General features: G+C 36.3%; 1 protein-coding gene across 19 annotated transcripts in view; it reads left to right on the top strand.

Moving 5' to 3' along the window:
* The window catches only part of RNF111 (ring finger protein 111), a 62,235-nt gene that overhangs the window by 32,049 nt on the left and 13,373 nt on the right, over positions 1–16,813 (top strand). For 15 of the 19 annotated variants that reach the window (XM_054837094.1, XM_054837095.1, XM_054837081.1 and 12 more), the window contains 7 exons: positions 819–945; positions 7,267–7,430; positions 10,196–10,393; positions 11,291–11,610; positions 12,323–12,578; positions 13,340–13,691; positions 16,668–16,793. In XM_054837094.1, coding sequence (XP_054693069.1) covers positions 819–945; positions 7,267–7,430; positions 10,196–10,393; positions 11,291–11,610; positions 12,323–12,578; positions 13,340–13,691; positions 16,668–16,793 — 1,543 coding nt within the window. Of the gene's footprint in view, positions 1–818; positions 946–7,266; positions 7,431–10,195; positions 10,394–11,290; positions 11,611–12,322; positions 12,579–13,339; positions 13,747–16,667; positions 16,794–16,813 lie in introns of all 19 variants that reach the window. The other 4 variants (XM_054837079.1, XM_054837082.1, XR_008578639.1 and 1 more) reach the window with 3 other exon arrangements.

Here is a 16,813-nt window from a genome sequence, read left to right as displayed (position 1 = left end):
TATCTAGCTTGTTTATTTAGTAAGTTCTTTTGTGCTCAGTGTTTTTAGTGTACTGAATAATCCATAGCTCAGTTTAAGTATTGTCACTGTCAGTATTGCAGCTGTAGAGAAATGTTTCCATGTGTCTTGGTATTGGGCTGGAACTTTAATCATTCTTCCTGAAATGGAAATTGTTTCCTATCAAAACTTGTCTCTAAATTGATTTTTTGGGATGTTGGTTTTTGTTTTTACTATTGATAATTTCATTTTAACTTCCTCTGTCTAATATACAATTGTGAATGCTACTGAAAGTGTAGATGTAAAGACGTTTATAAACACTAATGGATTTGTGATCTTCATTTTGTTATAGAAATAACTAACAGTTAGTGGATCGTTTTTCTTCTGTTGCCACTGTTAAGCCTTGAGACTTTAATACCTACAAAAACATTAAAAAAATAAAGCTATTAATGATAACAAACCACCACTACTTTGCTAGTTTGAAAGTTTATTTTGTTTTTATATTAAATGACTGAATTTTGTTGGTGTTACAGCTAATAAAATTCATGGTAATTGCTTCTAACACACAGTAGAATGTAAGCTTGCATATCTTCCCAACCCCCCATCTTCTGTCTCTTTCCTTTTTTAACTTCAGTATTTACAGCAGAATTGTTACCTTTAATAATTAGGTCATGTGTTTGACAGTTGCACCTACAGTTTTGACATACACCATGAAATTCTCTACCTGCATTTATTTTAAGTCGAGGAAAAAAATAGTCTCTTTTGACAGCTTCTGAGATAGATGAAGTATACAAACTTTCTTCTTCCTTTTTCCTATTCAGGAAGTATTGATGAAGATGTTGTGGTGATTGAAGCATCCTCCACTCCACAGGTTACTGCTAATGAAGAAATAAATGTTACCTCAACAGATAGTGAAGTGGAGATTGTCACAGTAGGTGAAAGCTACAGGTGAGACTTGCATCTCTCAGTATTAATACAATTTTGCTTGACTCCAAGTTTGTCACAAGGCTCTGTATTATTAAAAGCCCATAAGGTAATGTCACAGAAACCAGGATGCATAGTATGCGATTTTTTATTTAAAAACAAAAAAAAGCCCCAACAAAACCCAAACCACAGGTTTTCCAGAGCTTGACAATTCAACTAATCTGAAATTGTTGAGGTGATTACAGTTAGTGTGACCGATGGGCAGAATTTTGGGGAAGCAAAGCTGTACAGTGAGATAACAGAGAGAGCAAGTTTAGGCTGAGTTGACTATGTAGGGATTAGTCAAGCATTTCTCAGGAAAACATCTGATTTTTTTTTTTTTTTAAGCTGCTGCTTTGTATGCTTTCCTGTTCTTCCATACCTCTCTGGAAGTTTTGTTTCATGTTTGTCAGATTTTGCAGCATCTATTAAAGTGAAGTTCCCTGAAGAAAACTTGAAATTGTCATGTGCATGGGACTACTGGAGGTGTTGCCTAATATGTATGCTTTCATATTTGTGAACATGAAGACAAAATTGTAGAATATGAAGAATGACTATGGAATTTTTTTATAAAATAATTACAAAGGAACAATAGACAGTAAATTATGAAAACATTCCGTCTGTTTATCATCACATAGTGCTTTCACTAATGCAATTTTAAATTTAAAATAACATAAGTTTTCCTGCAAAAATCACTTTTATTGGAATAAATAACATATTGAACAAACCAATTTTATATCTAAGGTAGATGCGTGCATAACGTAGATTTCATGAACACTTGGAACTAACTAAATTTTTTTGTTACTGACACACAAGGGATGCCATACTCACAAAAATATGCAGCCCATATCTATAGCAAAAAGGAAGTGAGGAGAGATGAGAGAAATCAACATTTAAAAAATGCATTTCTTCAACAATATCTTCTTTTATATTTCCTTCTGTTTAAAAGAAAACAAAAGCTGCAGAATCAACAGATGCTCTGTCTTGAGGTGATTAGAAACATGTTTCTACAAATAGTTGATTTATCCACATGAATGTATTTTGTTGAGAATAGTCATTAAAACTTATGAAACAACATATATGCTTGAAAAGACAAGCTAGATCGTTAATGCTTTAGCCTCTTGTAACTTGCATGTAAAGCTTTAAAGTGTAAAAAAAATTAGGCTAGATGAAAGTGGCTGTGCTTATAAAACATTAATTCAAACCTGATTAAAAACAGATAAGACCCTTTTTAAAAATAAATACCTTTCTATCTTCCTAGCACCAATAAGAAATGTTTTGTGTAGCAGCCATAGAGAACTTGAGAAAAATTGATTCTTTCTTTCCTTACCTTCCGCAATGCTGCAGTGTGTGCACGTGCTCTCTCTCTTTTACTTTGGCCTGTCCGGTTTGTTAGACATTCTGACATGCAGATTTCTCAAAGGCATTTGATTATCTATCTTTTTTAAGATCATAACAGAATAGTCAAATTAGGTGTTGCTCTAACTATTTACTGTACTTGCTCTCAACTGTTGAGAAAACACATTACTGAAAATGTTCAACTGAAAACTTTTTCACAATACTAAAGAAATAATCGAGTGTTGTTTTGTATTGGAAAAAGTAATGATTTTTTTTTTTTTTTAATACAGTGAGAAAACAGTTCCAGGAAGTTTGCTATGAGTAGGAAGAGTCTTAAATTCAAATCTTGAGCTTGAAATGTCAGGATCTTCTAAACTAGTGTTTTATACTTTGAACATAGAGTACTTCCTGTGCAGGTTTTCCTGTGTTTCAAGCATGTTAGTTTTGCCAACCACAATGTAAGGAACAAAGGCAGCTCTTGGGCATCTATATGATAGTTCAATATAAAATTATAAATTCTGTAAGCAAACTGAATGTCATGAAGGTTATTTACCAAACCCAGAATAGTGTTCAGAGTGAGATAAATGGTTACTTTTATTCATTATAACTTGTGTACAGATGAGAGAGGTTACTGTGGTTTCTTTAAAAAAAGTAAAAGTGTATTTTTTCATGGAAGTAAATAAAAAGTAAAATCAGAAATGCAAAAATGGAGATGCCTCTTTTGACATTTCATAGTACTGCTTGCTTTTCTTCTGTGAAATCTGAGGCTAAGCTTTTTAATGCTTGTTACATACTTGGAATACTCTGGAATGAATACTCGTATTTTTTTCCAAACTCAATTATTAGTTGAATAGCAGTGTATATCCTCAAAGTAATACCTGGACCTACAGAATGCAGATCAATAGTAGTGAAAAAGATTTTAGATTTGAAAAAGTTTTTCGGGAGGCTGACACTTTGACATCTGTCTTTATACGAAGTATTCTGCAGAGAAGTTGTTACTTTACACCTGACAGTTTCAAAAAACTTTAAAATTCTGAAATGTTAATCTTGACCTTAATAAATGATGAACCTAATAGCAGGCTCTAAATTTAAGTTGTGGTAAGAGTCTATGGTTGGGATATTTAACCATATTAAAGCTGGTTTCTCTATGTTCCTAAATGGAAGATTAAAAGCATTATTTTCTTAAAAAATGCTTAAATTAGTGGCCATGTATAGATAATATTTTAATTTATTTACAATTTACAGGTGAAACTTACTTTGAAAGGAATTGTTGCACTTGAATGCAGGGGTTTTTTTGTATGAATTAACTTGCTAATACCCGAAGGTCAGCTGATGGTTGAGTGTGCATACAGGCTTACTGGGCATTTTAATACTAAAGATCAGAAAGAAGGAAAGAAAACTCATTAAGCGTTTAATCTGTCTCTTCCTGAATGCTCCTTTCAGTCGTATCAAAATTTTTTGTGGGAAAGAAAACCAATGGAAGAAAGGAGGAAACCGGCATTCTCCAGACAACATGCTTGGATCTCTTAGAAACTCAAAGTTTGCATTTAGACTTGGAAAAACTAGAGACAGAAATAGTTTTGTGTTGAAAATGTTGAAGCAAAGCATCTGTTGTAGAGTCAGGTGCATGTTAGTGGACATGTGAGATCATCTTTCACTATTATTGATGTGTTGTGGGTAGGAGAAAATAGGGAATGGATAAAGGACATAGAAATGGAATGTTCCCACAAGGGAAATCCTCTCAAAGGAAAAGATAGTAATGCTGAATAGGGTGAAGATAAAAAACTTTAGAAAGCTAGAGCTGTGCAAGAGAGGGTTTCTTTCTGCAGTGCCTTCAACCAGATATTTTGGGTAGCTCTACAGGTCCCGCCTTGCTTGTCATGACAGCAAATAGTACAATTTTGTGCTTGCTTTTAAGTTTTTGCTGTCTCTTGTCTTAAGTGTAATATTGTATGGGCTTTAAGAATTCTTTGGGGTTTTTTCCCTGCCCTCCCTTACAGCATTTATTTATTGTCATCCTCTTCCACTCTGTTAGTGAAATTCTATTCTGATTGTTATTTTCCTAAAAGTAAGGAGATCTGATAAAACTGGCAGTGAACTCTGGAAAAGGCAGTAATGGGACCCGGTTGCTCAGTAGTGAACACATAGTGCTTGATCCTAAACCACACATAGTATACTTTATCAGTAGCATCAATGTAAAATTGTCCAGTGGATAGCCACTCATGTTGCTCTCCTAGAATTTAGGAGGAGAGTGCTTATGAAAAACACTTCCTTACTTTCATTCACTCCTGAACAGGCTACTCTGAAAGTTAGTAAACCCAGTGAAAATCATTTGTCTCCAGAAAAACACTTTCCATGGGAATTGTGAAGCTGCAGTTTCTTTGAATTTATCCCACAACTAAGAATTGCAGACCCAAAAATCTTACTCGTAATTTAAACTAAGAAATTACCCAGAAGTTTCATGGCTGCATCCCTTTGTTGGTTCTTTTGTTACCAGAGCTGGTTAATAATTTGTCTGATTTTTATTTGCCTTGTAAAATCAAGATGCTAACACTCCTGTGCTTGTTTTCTGGGTGGTCACTGGTGAGATGCAGTTGGTAGCATGTGGAATCCTCACTTGGTCACATGCGTGTAGAATTTGCCACTTTTTCTCATGTTGCATACAGTCTCAGGTTTGAGAAAATTACATACACAAATCCATGTGTTAGTTTCTTCCTCAGTGTCCTTCATTTTGCCCAGTGCACAAATATTCTATCAAGAAATTGTTATGTACTGATGACTATTCCCTCCTCCCTTCTCCAGCAAGATAGGGCCACTTTCAAAGCATAGAGAAAGTAAATCTTTTGATGTAAAATAAACTGCAGTCTCAAGCAGCAGTGTAGCAGCTGGAATCGTAGCTCAGAGGGTGAGATAGACAGTATCTACCAAAATGCTGTGAAGCTTTCACTGGCAGTCCTTTTCTGATTAAGAAAAAGCTATTAAGATCTGGTTGAGAGTCGTCTTAGCATTAAACGGACTAAACAATTTGGTCATACATACTTCAGAGGTGGACTAACCTAGTCATTTTTCAAATTACATGGACTCAGTCACAGACTGAATATATGTAGCACCATATAGCTAACATATTCATTAGTTATTCAGAATAATGTCCTATTTAATTATAACAAAGAAATAAAGACCCAGGCCTCTCACTTGAAGACTGTTTGAATTCAGTAGTCCTTTGTTTCCACCTCCATCTTTGCTTGAAATCATACGTGATTCAAAAACTCTTGAAGATTACTAGCTCACTCTGTTTATGCTGGGCCTTATTTCTCTTCATCTCTAGTTTGATGCTTTGTCATGTTGTCTGCTTGTTATTTCATGCAAGAAGAAATCCAGAGAAATTCCTTATTGTTGAATTTACAGCTCGCATTGAAAAACAAAAAATAGTGGATGTAGTAGGTACTGCACTGCTTTTGATATGAAGCTGGAGTTTCTGTAAGAGAAGTAAACACTGACAGTCCTCCGTACCCTTCCCCAGCTAATTGCTGTTGTCCTTTACTACCAAACCTGAGGTGCTCCTATGAACCTTAACTCTTAATTAACTGAAGGGGAGGAGAAGATGAAGTAGGATGTGAGACCTTTAACCTCTACTTAAGCACCAAAGTGCTCCTTGGGTCACCAGAGACTAATAGTAAAATTTTTCAAGGGGCTTGGGAGGTAAATTTCATTCTGGAGTGTTAGTAGGACATACACAAAGCACACACAAATCAATTTGGACATTATGTAAATCCAAACTTTAAAGAAAATGTGCCTTTTTGAACCAACCTGATCTTCAAATTACAGTGACTACTGAAGTGGAATTGAAGTGTAAGCCAGCTGAGGAGACTGCAAGCAAGCATGCTTTTTGCACTACAGGAAAATACATTGATCTTTGTTAGTGAGTTACACACATAGGAGTGAAGGGAGTACAGGCAGAACAGAAATGCAGACTGAGCTCCATGGTGATTTTTGCAGTGGGTTTTGTTTGTTTTTAGTGAAGTCATTCCCTTTTCTTCACATTTTCCTCTTCTGAATTTCTGAGGCCTGAGTACATTGTTTTTCCAAATTGGAAAATAAGAGCCATTTGATTTATGTAAATACTGGAGAGTCAAAGGTTTTTGAGAATGTAAAAATACTCTTCCCTTAATTAAAGACAGTATCCTCTTAACTTAAACTCCAGAGCATCGTTGATTTGAGTGTTTGGGTTTGTATGGCTAAATTGAATAGAATGGGTGCTAAGTGTTACACTATAGAGATAAAATCGTCTCTTTCCTTAGGTATGGTTACAGGCTTATGATTTCCTCTCCTCAAGCTACATTTTGTTTGTGTTACACAAAGCTGTGTTAGTTCTTAGAGGAAAGGGGAGGAAATAATACTCAGGGGAAAAGTCCAGAGATTTTGCACTTTTAGATAATTTTGGAAATTTAAATTATGGAAAATTTTCAGAGGATAATTTCTGTCACAAGTTAACATGCAAAAGAACTTAGTGTTTACAATTTTTTATTGTCTTTACGCTTCTGTCATCATTCATACATCTGCTTTTTTCAAACTCCATAGGAATAGTACAGGGTTTGGAGACTCTTCATTTACTATTAACAAAGTTAAAACATAACATCAGATATAATGCTGCCTGACCGCAGTTGTAGGATTTTGCAGTGAATTGTTTATAAGTTACCTGTATGTATTTCATAAGGAACATGGTTCAAAGACCTTTAAACTCTACCTGTTGAGTATTTGCCGTCATGTTTTCGAGTAAAGGCTGCAGTAATGTTTGTAAGTACACATCTAGTGAATGCGGAATAGTGGGGTATTTCAACATAACAAAATGCTTTTCTAATAATAATTAAAAAAAAATACTTCAAATAGCTTCTCAAACAGTGAGCAAAAAAATCTAATAAGGGCAAAAATTAGGTCAATACTTGAGGGGTTACCTTTTTTTTTTTTAAGGTCTCGTTCAACACTTGGACACACGAGATCACACTGGGGACAAAGCTCTAGTTCTCATGCTGCACGACCTCAAGAACAGCGGAACCGCAGCAGGATTTCCACAGTCATACAGCCACTGAGACAGAATGCAGCGGAAGTAGTGGACCTTACAGTGGATGAAGATGGTAAGGAGCATTGATCTGAGAAATCTCTTCCTTTTTCAGTAGCAAGATGATCAGTGTAAGGGGAGTGGAATTAATTGTATGAGTTATAACATACTATTCTATGAAAAGGTCTCAATTCTAAACAAACTAATTTCTAAGCCTGTCAGAAAATCCTCTTACAGCCTTCCTTTTAAAATTAAAAGTTTAGCCATTCCCACTGGATCTACTAGATATAATTTTTCTTCCAAAACACACTTGGGTGTGTGTCTGAGGGCTGACTCACCAGGCAGAAATTACAGAACAGGTTGGAACTACTTCTTTAAAAATACGCACTTACTTCAGTACAACACTATAAAAGGAAAATCTATCGCTGCCTATGCCTTGGAATAGTTACTGTTCTTTCAGTCCTTGGAGTAAAAATAAAAAAAAAACCCAACTCCAAACTGGTAAAGTATGTTAGGTTTCTGAAGCTGTAACATTTCATTGTTTCCTAACATTAAAACTTACTGGCACTTAGTAAGTCCATTCCTGCTGAAAAATCTTATGAACAACTTCCAGGTATTGTCAGAAGTTGAGAGAAGGAAGAACTAAAGCTCATGTACATTTTTGCAGGTTTATTTTTGTGGTGGTGGTGGTTTGGGGGATTTCTTGGGTGCCTACCACTTCTAATGTTTAACGGAAGTTTTGTCCTGTTGTAGTTCCGTTCCTAAGTGCATCGCAAGCTAGTATCTTGCAATATCTTATTTTTCAAGTTGTCTTGATTTTTGCAGTGGAATTGAGAGTTGGCAGGGTTTGGAATTGGTTTTGGTTGTTTGATGGTTTTTAAGGAAGATGATGGGTTAATTTACAGATTTGATTCTTTATGGATTTACTGTGAAATATCCCAACAGGTCTATCATTGAAGGGGAATAGGCATTTATTGCTTTAATTTACTCTTTAAACTCAAATTATAGAATTCAGTCTTAAATTCAGGAACCAAATTCTTGTAAAAAACATTACTACAGATTGAACTTTTACTTCTGTAATGTGTATATTTACTAGCTGTTTCTCTTCCCCCAGAGGAAATACCTTTCTAAGATGAGTCGTGCAGGATTTTGGGGATATTATTTTTGGGTTTAGGCATCACATTTCACACATGAATTAGTGTAAAATGATGAAAATTCTGAATTAACACTGTTAGGAGGCAACTACATACTTTATGATAACTTTACTGATGTCTTCAAAGATACCGGTTGTGAAACTTTGCTAGCTACTTCCATGAGCATAAGGATCATATCTCCATCTATCTTCCTGGATTAATGTCTGTGAAGTGTGTTGAAATTAAGTTTATCTTTGCTAGTAGTTTGAGATTGGCCAAGCCCACTAGCTTTTACTGGTTTTGGGGGGGAGAAATAGAACTGTATTGCTGATGGAGAGTCAAAACAGTAACAGGCTAGCAGGGTGATTGAGGCTGATAGAATTGAGAATTGTCTGACTGTAGGATTGCTTCAGAATATATTAGCATCCAGTCTTGAGCACATTGATGTGTGATTACACATATAGGTTATACGTGTCCTATATACTTACTGTTTTTTTCTGAATTTAAACATTAATGCATTTCTCCCAAAATATTTTCCTTAAAAAAAAATTAGTATATTGGACTGCCACATAAAAATCCAAAGGAATTTAAATGTGATTATCAGGTCATGTTTTTTTAATGTGATGAGTTGGAAGACTTGCAAGAAGGGAGATACGTTTGTTCCCTTGCTCACTGAATTGCTGATATACCTGCTAGATATAGAGAGAAATATTGAAAACTAGTCATATTTTATTTTGAGATTTTGTGTAAGGGAAGTATTTGAAATGTCTTCATGCTTTTTTTTTTCTGATATCTGTGCAGACATTTTTACTAAAAAAAACCTGAGCTATTTCTGATTATATTCCCTTTTATGGTATCTCATGTTCCTAGTCATGTCATTGTCTTGTCAGTAATAAGAGAGAAATTTCAAACTTGCAGTCAAAGGCAGACTTTTTCAAAACTAAATTTGAATTATGCCACCAAGCATATTTTTAAATTTTAACCTGTATACGATTGTGTAGTAGAGAACAAGATTTATCAAGTGTTTGTATTTCCCTTGATCCCATTAAATATATTGCCAACTACTGCCTTTACAATGTGCAAAATGAACACGTATGTACTTCTAACAGAAATCTCAAAATCTGATTTAATTAATTTGCTTTTAATGTGTATTGAGACTAGAAACCAAGTTCATCTTGCTATAGCTTTTAGTACTATGCATCTAGAATGATTGATGATTGTAAAGTAGTACTGCTAGTGTAGATCTTATTATGCTGTTCTTGGGTAGTTATCTTAAGGGTTTTCTGCACTGTGTAGGCATTAAAAAATTGGTAAGGGTAATAATCATAGAGTAGTTTGTAGATTTAAGAAAGATTTCAGCAAATGTTTTCATCAAAAAGTGAAGTAGTAATTTAATTTCCTTTCTAGTAGTATTTTATTCAGTAAATAAAACTTGATATGTCAGATTTGGTTGGGAATTGATTTTATATTTATTCTTAAAATTTGAGTTGATTTTTAAAATTTTTTTTTTTTTCCCCCACACCTGAGTGAAGCAGAATTAACTTCTGTGTTTTGTACCTGGCAGGCTATTGTATTCTGACTTTCTTAGCATCTGGCAAGACCAGAATTGAGAATTTCTTGTAAAATAATTAAACCCCAGCAACATCAATAAAAAAACCCCAGCAGCTTTTAAAGCTTAAAGAACATGAAAGCTTTTTTGTTTTGCTAGAGCCGACCGTTGTGCCAACTACATCGGCTAGAGTGGAGCCACAGGTCGTGAGTTCTGCTTCCAGTAACAGTTCTAGTATGTCTACCTCAGAGCAGGCCTCTGATGCAGCTCCAAACGTCTCCAACAGCCAGCCCTCTGCAGCACCAGAGACGACTTCTAGTCTTCCCAGTGGCGGCACTGCTGGTACTTCAGCTGGAGGTACGGAATAGGAGAGCTTTCTGAACTGTTGGGTTGGCTCCTACTATAAAGGAGGTAGAGGAGGTTAATCCACGTTCTCTAGATAATGGCGTGTGAACTTTTGGTGCTGAACATAACAGTAGTAAGTTGAGAGGACAGGAATCTGAAAAAGATTATTGATTTCTCCCCAAAGATGAAGGAAGTTGTGCTGGAGCCTTCTGCTTTCGCCTATTAGAATGATTCAGTTATACGTAATGAACCACATCCTTGCTTTTTGAGGAGGTAGAATGTAGTTCACAGGGAATTAAGTCTTCCATTGCAGTGTGTTACAGGGATGTGGGGGTTTTTTAATGTGTCTTGTAAGGAAGCGAAGGATGTATATAGATTCCTTGAACCACCCCCTGTGGTTCACTGGAAGCACATTTATACAGATCTGTATAGATACTGACCTGTAATAGAGCTGTATATGCAGGTAGCACTCGTAACATCTCTGAAACATGGGTGCTCTGTCCCTATCTGCAAGTCAGGTGAGGTACAAAAAACTTGAGCTGACCACAGTTTCACAAGCATTTGAGGTCTCTGCACACTAACCACAGGGACAATCTTTCCTCCTTTCCCTACTGATAACATGTCTTAAATTAGTGGAATAAGGTGAGTGTCAGTTCACATCCTCTAGTGGTTCCCATGAGTACATCCACCTGAACTATTCAGTTTTGGTTCATTTGGCAGGCATAGCTAAATCCTTTTTTTTTTTTTTTTTTTTTTAAAATCCAGTTTGTTTTGATTTACTCTAGATCTGTTTTGGTTAATTATTTAATCGCGAAGTACGGTTTTTTGGTTTTTTTCTATTTAAGACACTGCTTTACGGTGATCAGCTTTACTAATTTCACTTCAATATTAACTTTCTTTATCTTCAAGATGATATAAGAAGAACTGCATCTAATACAACACTGGAAACTGGCCCTCCGGCCATGCCAAGGTTACCATCGTGCTGCCCTCAGCATTCTCCTTGTGGAGGACCTTCACAGACTCATCATGCATTGGGGCACCCTCATACAAGCTGCTTTCAGCAGCATGGCCACCACTTTCAACATCACCACCACCACCACCACAACCCTCACCCAGCTGTTCCACTATCGCCTTCATTCAGTGACTCCAGCTGCCCTGTGGAAAGGCCTCCTCCAGTGCCTGCACCGTGTGGAGCGAGCAGCAGTTCTGGCACCAGTTACCATGACCAGGCATGTTTCATTCTTGTGACTCTCCCTTTGCAATTTCAAGTTGTTATAGAATAGAATAGGATGCTGAATTGTGGAATATTCTCTTGTTCTGTAGCAGGCATGGAAGGGAGCTAAAAGGAAAATTTGAGCTATAATATATGGATAGAAAAAAATTGAAATTTTACAGAAAGTCATAACCCAACAAGTAATCATTGACAGCTGACATTCTCTTGATGACTGTAAGATAATAGTGGCTGTATAAGCGAACCAAACATAAATACCTTGAAATATACTTTGCTGATCATAGCAGTTCTGCAATGCAAATAATTGAGCTGCTTTAAGGGAAGAAAAAAATCAGGTCTAATGTTCTGTTTATAAAAGGTATAAAAGAGTTGCTCTTCTGAAAGCATTGGTTTTTAAGACTTTTTAAGTAACTAAAAGCGCAGCCCTAAAACAATACAGTTATAAGAACAATAATTTATCCATCATATGGTTTGGGGTTTTTTTACATGATCTGGTGTAATGAATTTAGTCTCTCTCACCAGATTCAAGAACTTAGGAATAAGAAATGTTAACCATATCTAAAGAATGTTCCAGAGTTGAGCCTTAAAAATTTGGATCCTAGTTGCTTGTGAATGGTATTTATTTTTATTTTTTATCACATTATGTTTGAGGGTGACTTTGTTTTCAATGTCTGAAGAATTGCTTGAAAAGAGATGGTTTCTTTACGCAGCAGGCATTGCCAGTAGACTTAAGCAGCAGTGGTATAAGAAGTCATGGAAGTGGTGCTTTTCATGGAACATCTGCTTTTGACCCCTGCTGTCCTGGTTCTTCGTCTCGAACTGCAATTTATGGGCATCAGGCTGGTGCTGGCCCAAGCCAATCAATAACAATAGACGGATATGGATCAAGTATGGTTGCGCAGCCACAGCCCCAACCTCCTCCTCAGGCATCACTCTCTTCCTGTCGGCATTATATGCATTCTCCTTGTAAGTACTGATAATTACTGGATACCTGGGGGGAACCAAACGAATGAGAAAACAGCTTGCCTGACAACATGTGAAAACTCTTTACTATCTGCTTGCTTTGATCTTAGCACTGGCCTAGCAAAACACGTATTAAGAAATGTATTTAAACGGTCCAGCTTGTATAGAGAATTTGAACAGGATCAAGGTGAAGTTAAAATATTTTCTTTTGAGTGACCTTAATAGCATTCAGATTTCAAATATGAAAATATTCCTCATCTCCTTTTTATTTTAGCAATGCCTTTTTATTTCTTTTTCCTTGGTCCATCCCCTGTCCCATCCCCTGAATGAATTCTGCTTGAGGAAGCTCAGAGCATCTGAGCAGACTCATCTGTTTAATTGTGATTTCCTTTTTGGATTTTATTGTCTGTACAGAATAGTGGACTTTGGGGAGGGGGGATTGAATTTTTAAAAAATTAAACAATAAACTTGAAGTAAAATTTCTCACCATATATACCTTTTTCAGCATGCATCACACAGATTTTTTTTTTTATTATTATTTTTTCTTTTTACCAACATTGGCAAGTGGAATACTTTTGGCTGCATAAAGTGTGGGTTTCTGGAATCACTTTACTTAAAAATTGCATAAACACATATTCCCATGTTACCACTGTTTACATTAGTGTAATAATATTGAAGCACCTGTGTGAAGATACTTTTTAAAATAAATTTAAGTCAAAACCTGGTACTGACCAAATTAAAAGCACCTGATGTTTTTATTGCAGATGCTTCTTTGACCAGACCTCTTCACCATCAAGCTTCTGCATGTCCTCACTCTCATGGAAATCCTCCTCCACAGCCACAACCTCCACCTCAAGTAGATTATGTTATCCCTCATCCAGTGCATCCCTTCCATCCTTCAATCTCCTCTCATGCATCTTCTCATCCTGTTCCACCTCCACCACCAACTCATCCTTTAGCCAATGCAACTGCTCCAATACCACAGCATCTTCCCGCAACACACCAGCCTATATCCCATCACATTCCTGCAACAGCACCTCCAGCACAAAGGCTACATCCTCATGAAGTGATCCAGAGGATGGAGGTCCAGAGAAGAAGAATGATGCAACACCCAACGTATGTCACAAATGTACTCAGAACAATATCTAAACGTATAATTCATTTCCCTCAGGTTTGTAAAATGTTGCATGTGAATCTCAAACTGTTAATTGCATGGTTAGGAACTATTAGTATTAAACCATGGTAAGAAGTGTCTGTACATATGGTCACAGTTGCATAAGCATTAAGACTGAACCTGTTCCGTTGCATCTCTCAACAGTGTCTCCAGGTAAGGCATGAATGGGGCATGGAAGAGAAGGGAGGCTTATGTTTCTCTTGCCCATTACTCATCCTCCAAATAACAGGCAGGAATTTCTTTTCAATCTGGACAGCCTAGAAAGTGCATCATAAGCTCCTTTCAAATATGTTCCTTGACAGCGTGTTTTGCCTTGTTGATGCTGTTAAGATTTTTTTTATCTAAGTAATGCCTTAAAATATAATGAACAATTTATCATGAGACTGTTTACCAGTTTTAATTCAGATTTAACCTTAGATACTTACCTAGTTTTACTATGCCTTTACATCTTTAGAAGAGAAGGAAGAGAATGAATAATGTCTGTATGAGAATGTGAGCAATGTTGAGATGTAGCTTTGGTGATACTGTTTAAGAGATGCTATTGTTGCTAAACTAGACTCACGACACTAATATAAACACAAATTGGGCCAGTACTGGCTTGGTATTCGATCACAAAGTAACTGAAGTTATTTTAATTCTGGAGATAATGCTTTTAAATATCTAAGAGACTTTCAAGAATGAGCTCTCTAGTTGTTGCTCCTAACTTTGTTATAAAAATTCTACTGGTAACTAACCTAAAACTGATTTAGAAGTTCATGCTTAAATAACAGTTTGCTTTATCTGCAATTTTTGAGGCAGTTGCCTTAGAAATATCTATAGGCAGTAACTACTCACAAAGTGGCACATGACAGACTTCCCCCCACCTCCAGGAAAGTCAACTATAACCCCACTTTATCAGCCATTAAAATGTTGATCTATCTGAGCCTACACCTGTTACTTTGTTATCTTTGATATGCAAATTGCATAACCTCTAAACACTCTAACCTAAACATACAGGCATACTGCTTGTGTATGCCCATGACTATGCAATCATACCCAAAATTAATTTTGGAACATTCAAGCCAATGAATGTGAAACAGCAAGATAGCATTTTAAGGAAAACTAATAGTGGTAACCATCTTATCAGTTCTGGAAACTTTCTGGTAGTTTGAGGATTGGAAACGTGAATATTGGCATTTCTCAGTCTAGTGAATTTTCTTTGTATGTATAGAAACTGTAGTTAAATGTTGATAATGGGTTCTTCCTTGACATTGTTTCTGAAGTCACCACTTTCAGGTCAGACAGTGTTGGTTTGCTAAGTGATGTTTGTCTTCTATCAGTTTTTTTGTTTGGGTTTGTTTTGGGGTTTTTTGTAATCTTATGAAATTGTTCTGCCCTTGGTCTTTCTTTTCCCCTCTAATCCTCATACTAATTATATGCAAAATCAATATTATAGGTGTCTTGGCTCAACCTCATATAAATCACATTATATTCTGACAGCCAGAAACTTGTGTATGTTTGCTCTGTTATTTAATACACAGACTGAGACTGCCAGCAGACTTTCAGTTCCTTTGGTTCGGTGTCCCAGCATCTCACAGTGTTCTTAAGATGTTTCATCCTTCGTTTCTAGAAATAACATACGTGACAGTCTTAGCTTGTGTACCTTCTGTCTAACAATATAGGACTTTTTCAGGATTGGAAGTAGAGAATGGTTAGAGTCCTCTTCTCACCGTCAAGTCTCAAGTGTGTGTACAACAGCGATAACTTCCTTAGGGTCTTGGAATCAGCCACAAAATGTGCAAAAGGCAGTGTATGAGGGTGCACTGCATTTATATAACATTTGGATTTTCTGTTTATTTTAAATCCGATCATCCACTTTATACTAAGATTGTGGGATAGACAGCCTAGGAGTTTTACATTCTTAGAAATAATTTCACCAGTCTTTCTTTTAAGGCTTATTTTAGGAAAAATGGACCTACATGACATTCAGTTTTTATGGAACTATGGAAGTTGTTTTGCTGGGGTTTTTGTTTGTTAAAATATGTTCTTCTAGATTTTTTCCCCATGGTTACTGGATAACTGAAGGGAGGTGAGACTAGAGTAGGTTCTGCTGATAGATCTGTTCCCATGTTGGTCTGTACCATTGCATAAAACTAATACTTCTAACTTAATTTATACAAGCTTGACAGATTTCTCTGGGCAAGTGTCAATTTACAGTGATTAGTGTGCTGTTAAGTAACTTTTTATTTCTCTAGACATGTAAATTTACAAAATGTCTAGTCTGCCGTGTCAGGTAGTTTAAGGTGGTACTGAATCTGAAGGCAGTGTACTGCTTTTGGCAAAAGCCAAGTTTCTAGGTTGAATTAAAAAAAGCATTTCTGCATTGCAAGCAATGGGGAAAAAAAACACCAATCCATTTCTTTCTGTAACTGGGAAGTGGTAAAGTAAGAGAAGTCAGATGGCAGGTTGGGGTTTTTTGGGGGTTTTTTTAAAGATTTTATCCAAAACTGTAGTTGTTCTATACCAAACGGCATGGAAAAAACTGCGTGCTCTTATTGCTTAGCTATGACACAAACAGGTTTCAAGGAAAATGTCCACTGATTAGTGTATTAAGTTTCCCCCAATTACTTTTGCTGGCATAGTTTTACTAGAAAGAAACTGCAGCATAGCTGTGAATGACTCTGAATCTCAACGTGACCATCCTGTGGGCTTTGCTTTCCTACCTGCAGTTTGAGGTTAGGCTTAAACACTTTGTCAGTCCTTCTGTAGTCGTGTCTGCCAAATGAAGGGCAGATCATAGTAGAAATTAAGATACTGTATGGGGAGTTTTATTTTAAACGCATTCCAGTAATTCAGTCTATAATATTTTGATTATGGATGTTGCTTTCTTGATACTAAGAAGTATGTGAAATTAATTGTTACTCTTTTATGTTGTTTAGACGTGCTCATGAACGGCCTCCTCCGCATCCTCACAGAATGCATCCCAATTACGGTCATGGGCATCACATTCATGTGCCTCAGACAATGTCTTCCCATCCTCGACAAGCTCCAGAGAGATCTGCCTGGTTAGTAATCAAATACTGTT

This window comes from Grus americana, chromosome 10 (genome assembly GCF_028858705.1).
Source record: "Grus americana isolate bGruAme1 chromosome 10, bGruAme1.mat, whole genome shotgun sequence".
Classification (NCBI taxonomy): Eukaryota; Metazoa; Chordata; class Aves; order Gruiformes; family Gruidae; genus Grus; species Grus americana.
The sequence above is the reverse complement of the archived record's forward strand: the minus strand, read 5'-3'. Positions and strand labels throughout refer to the sequence as shown.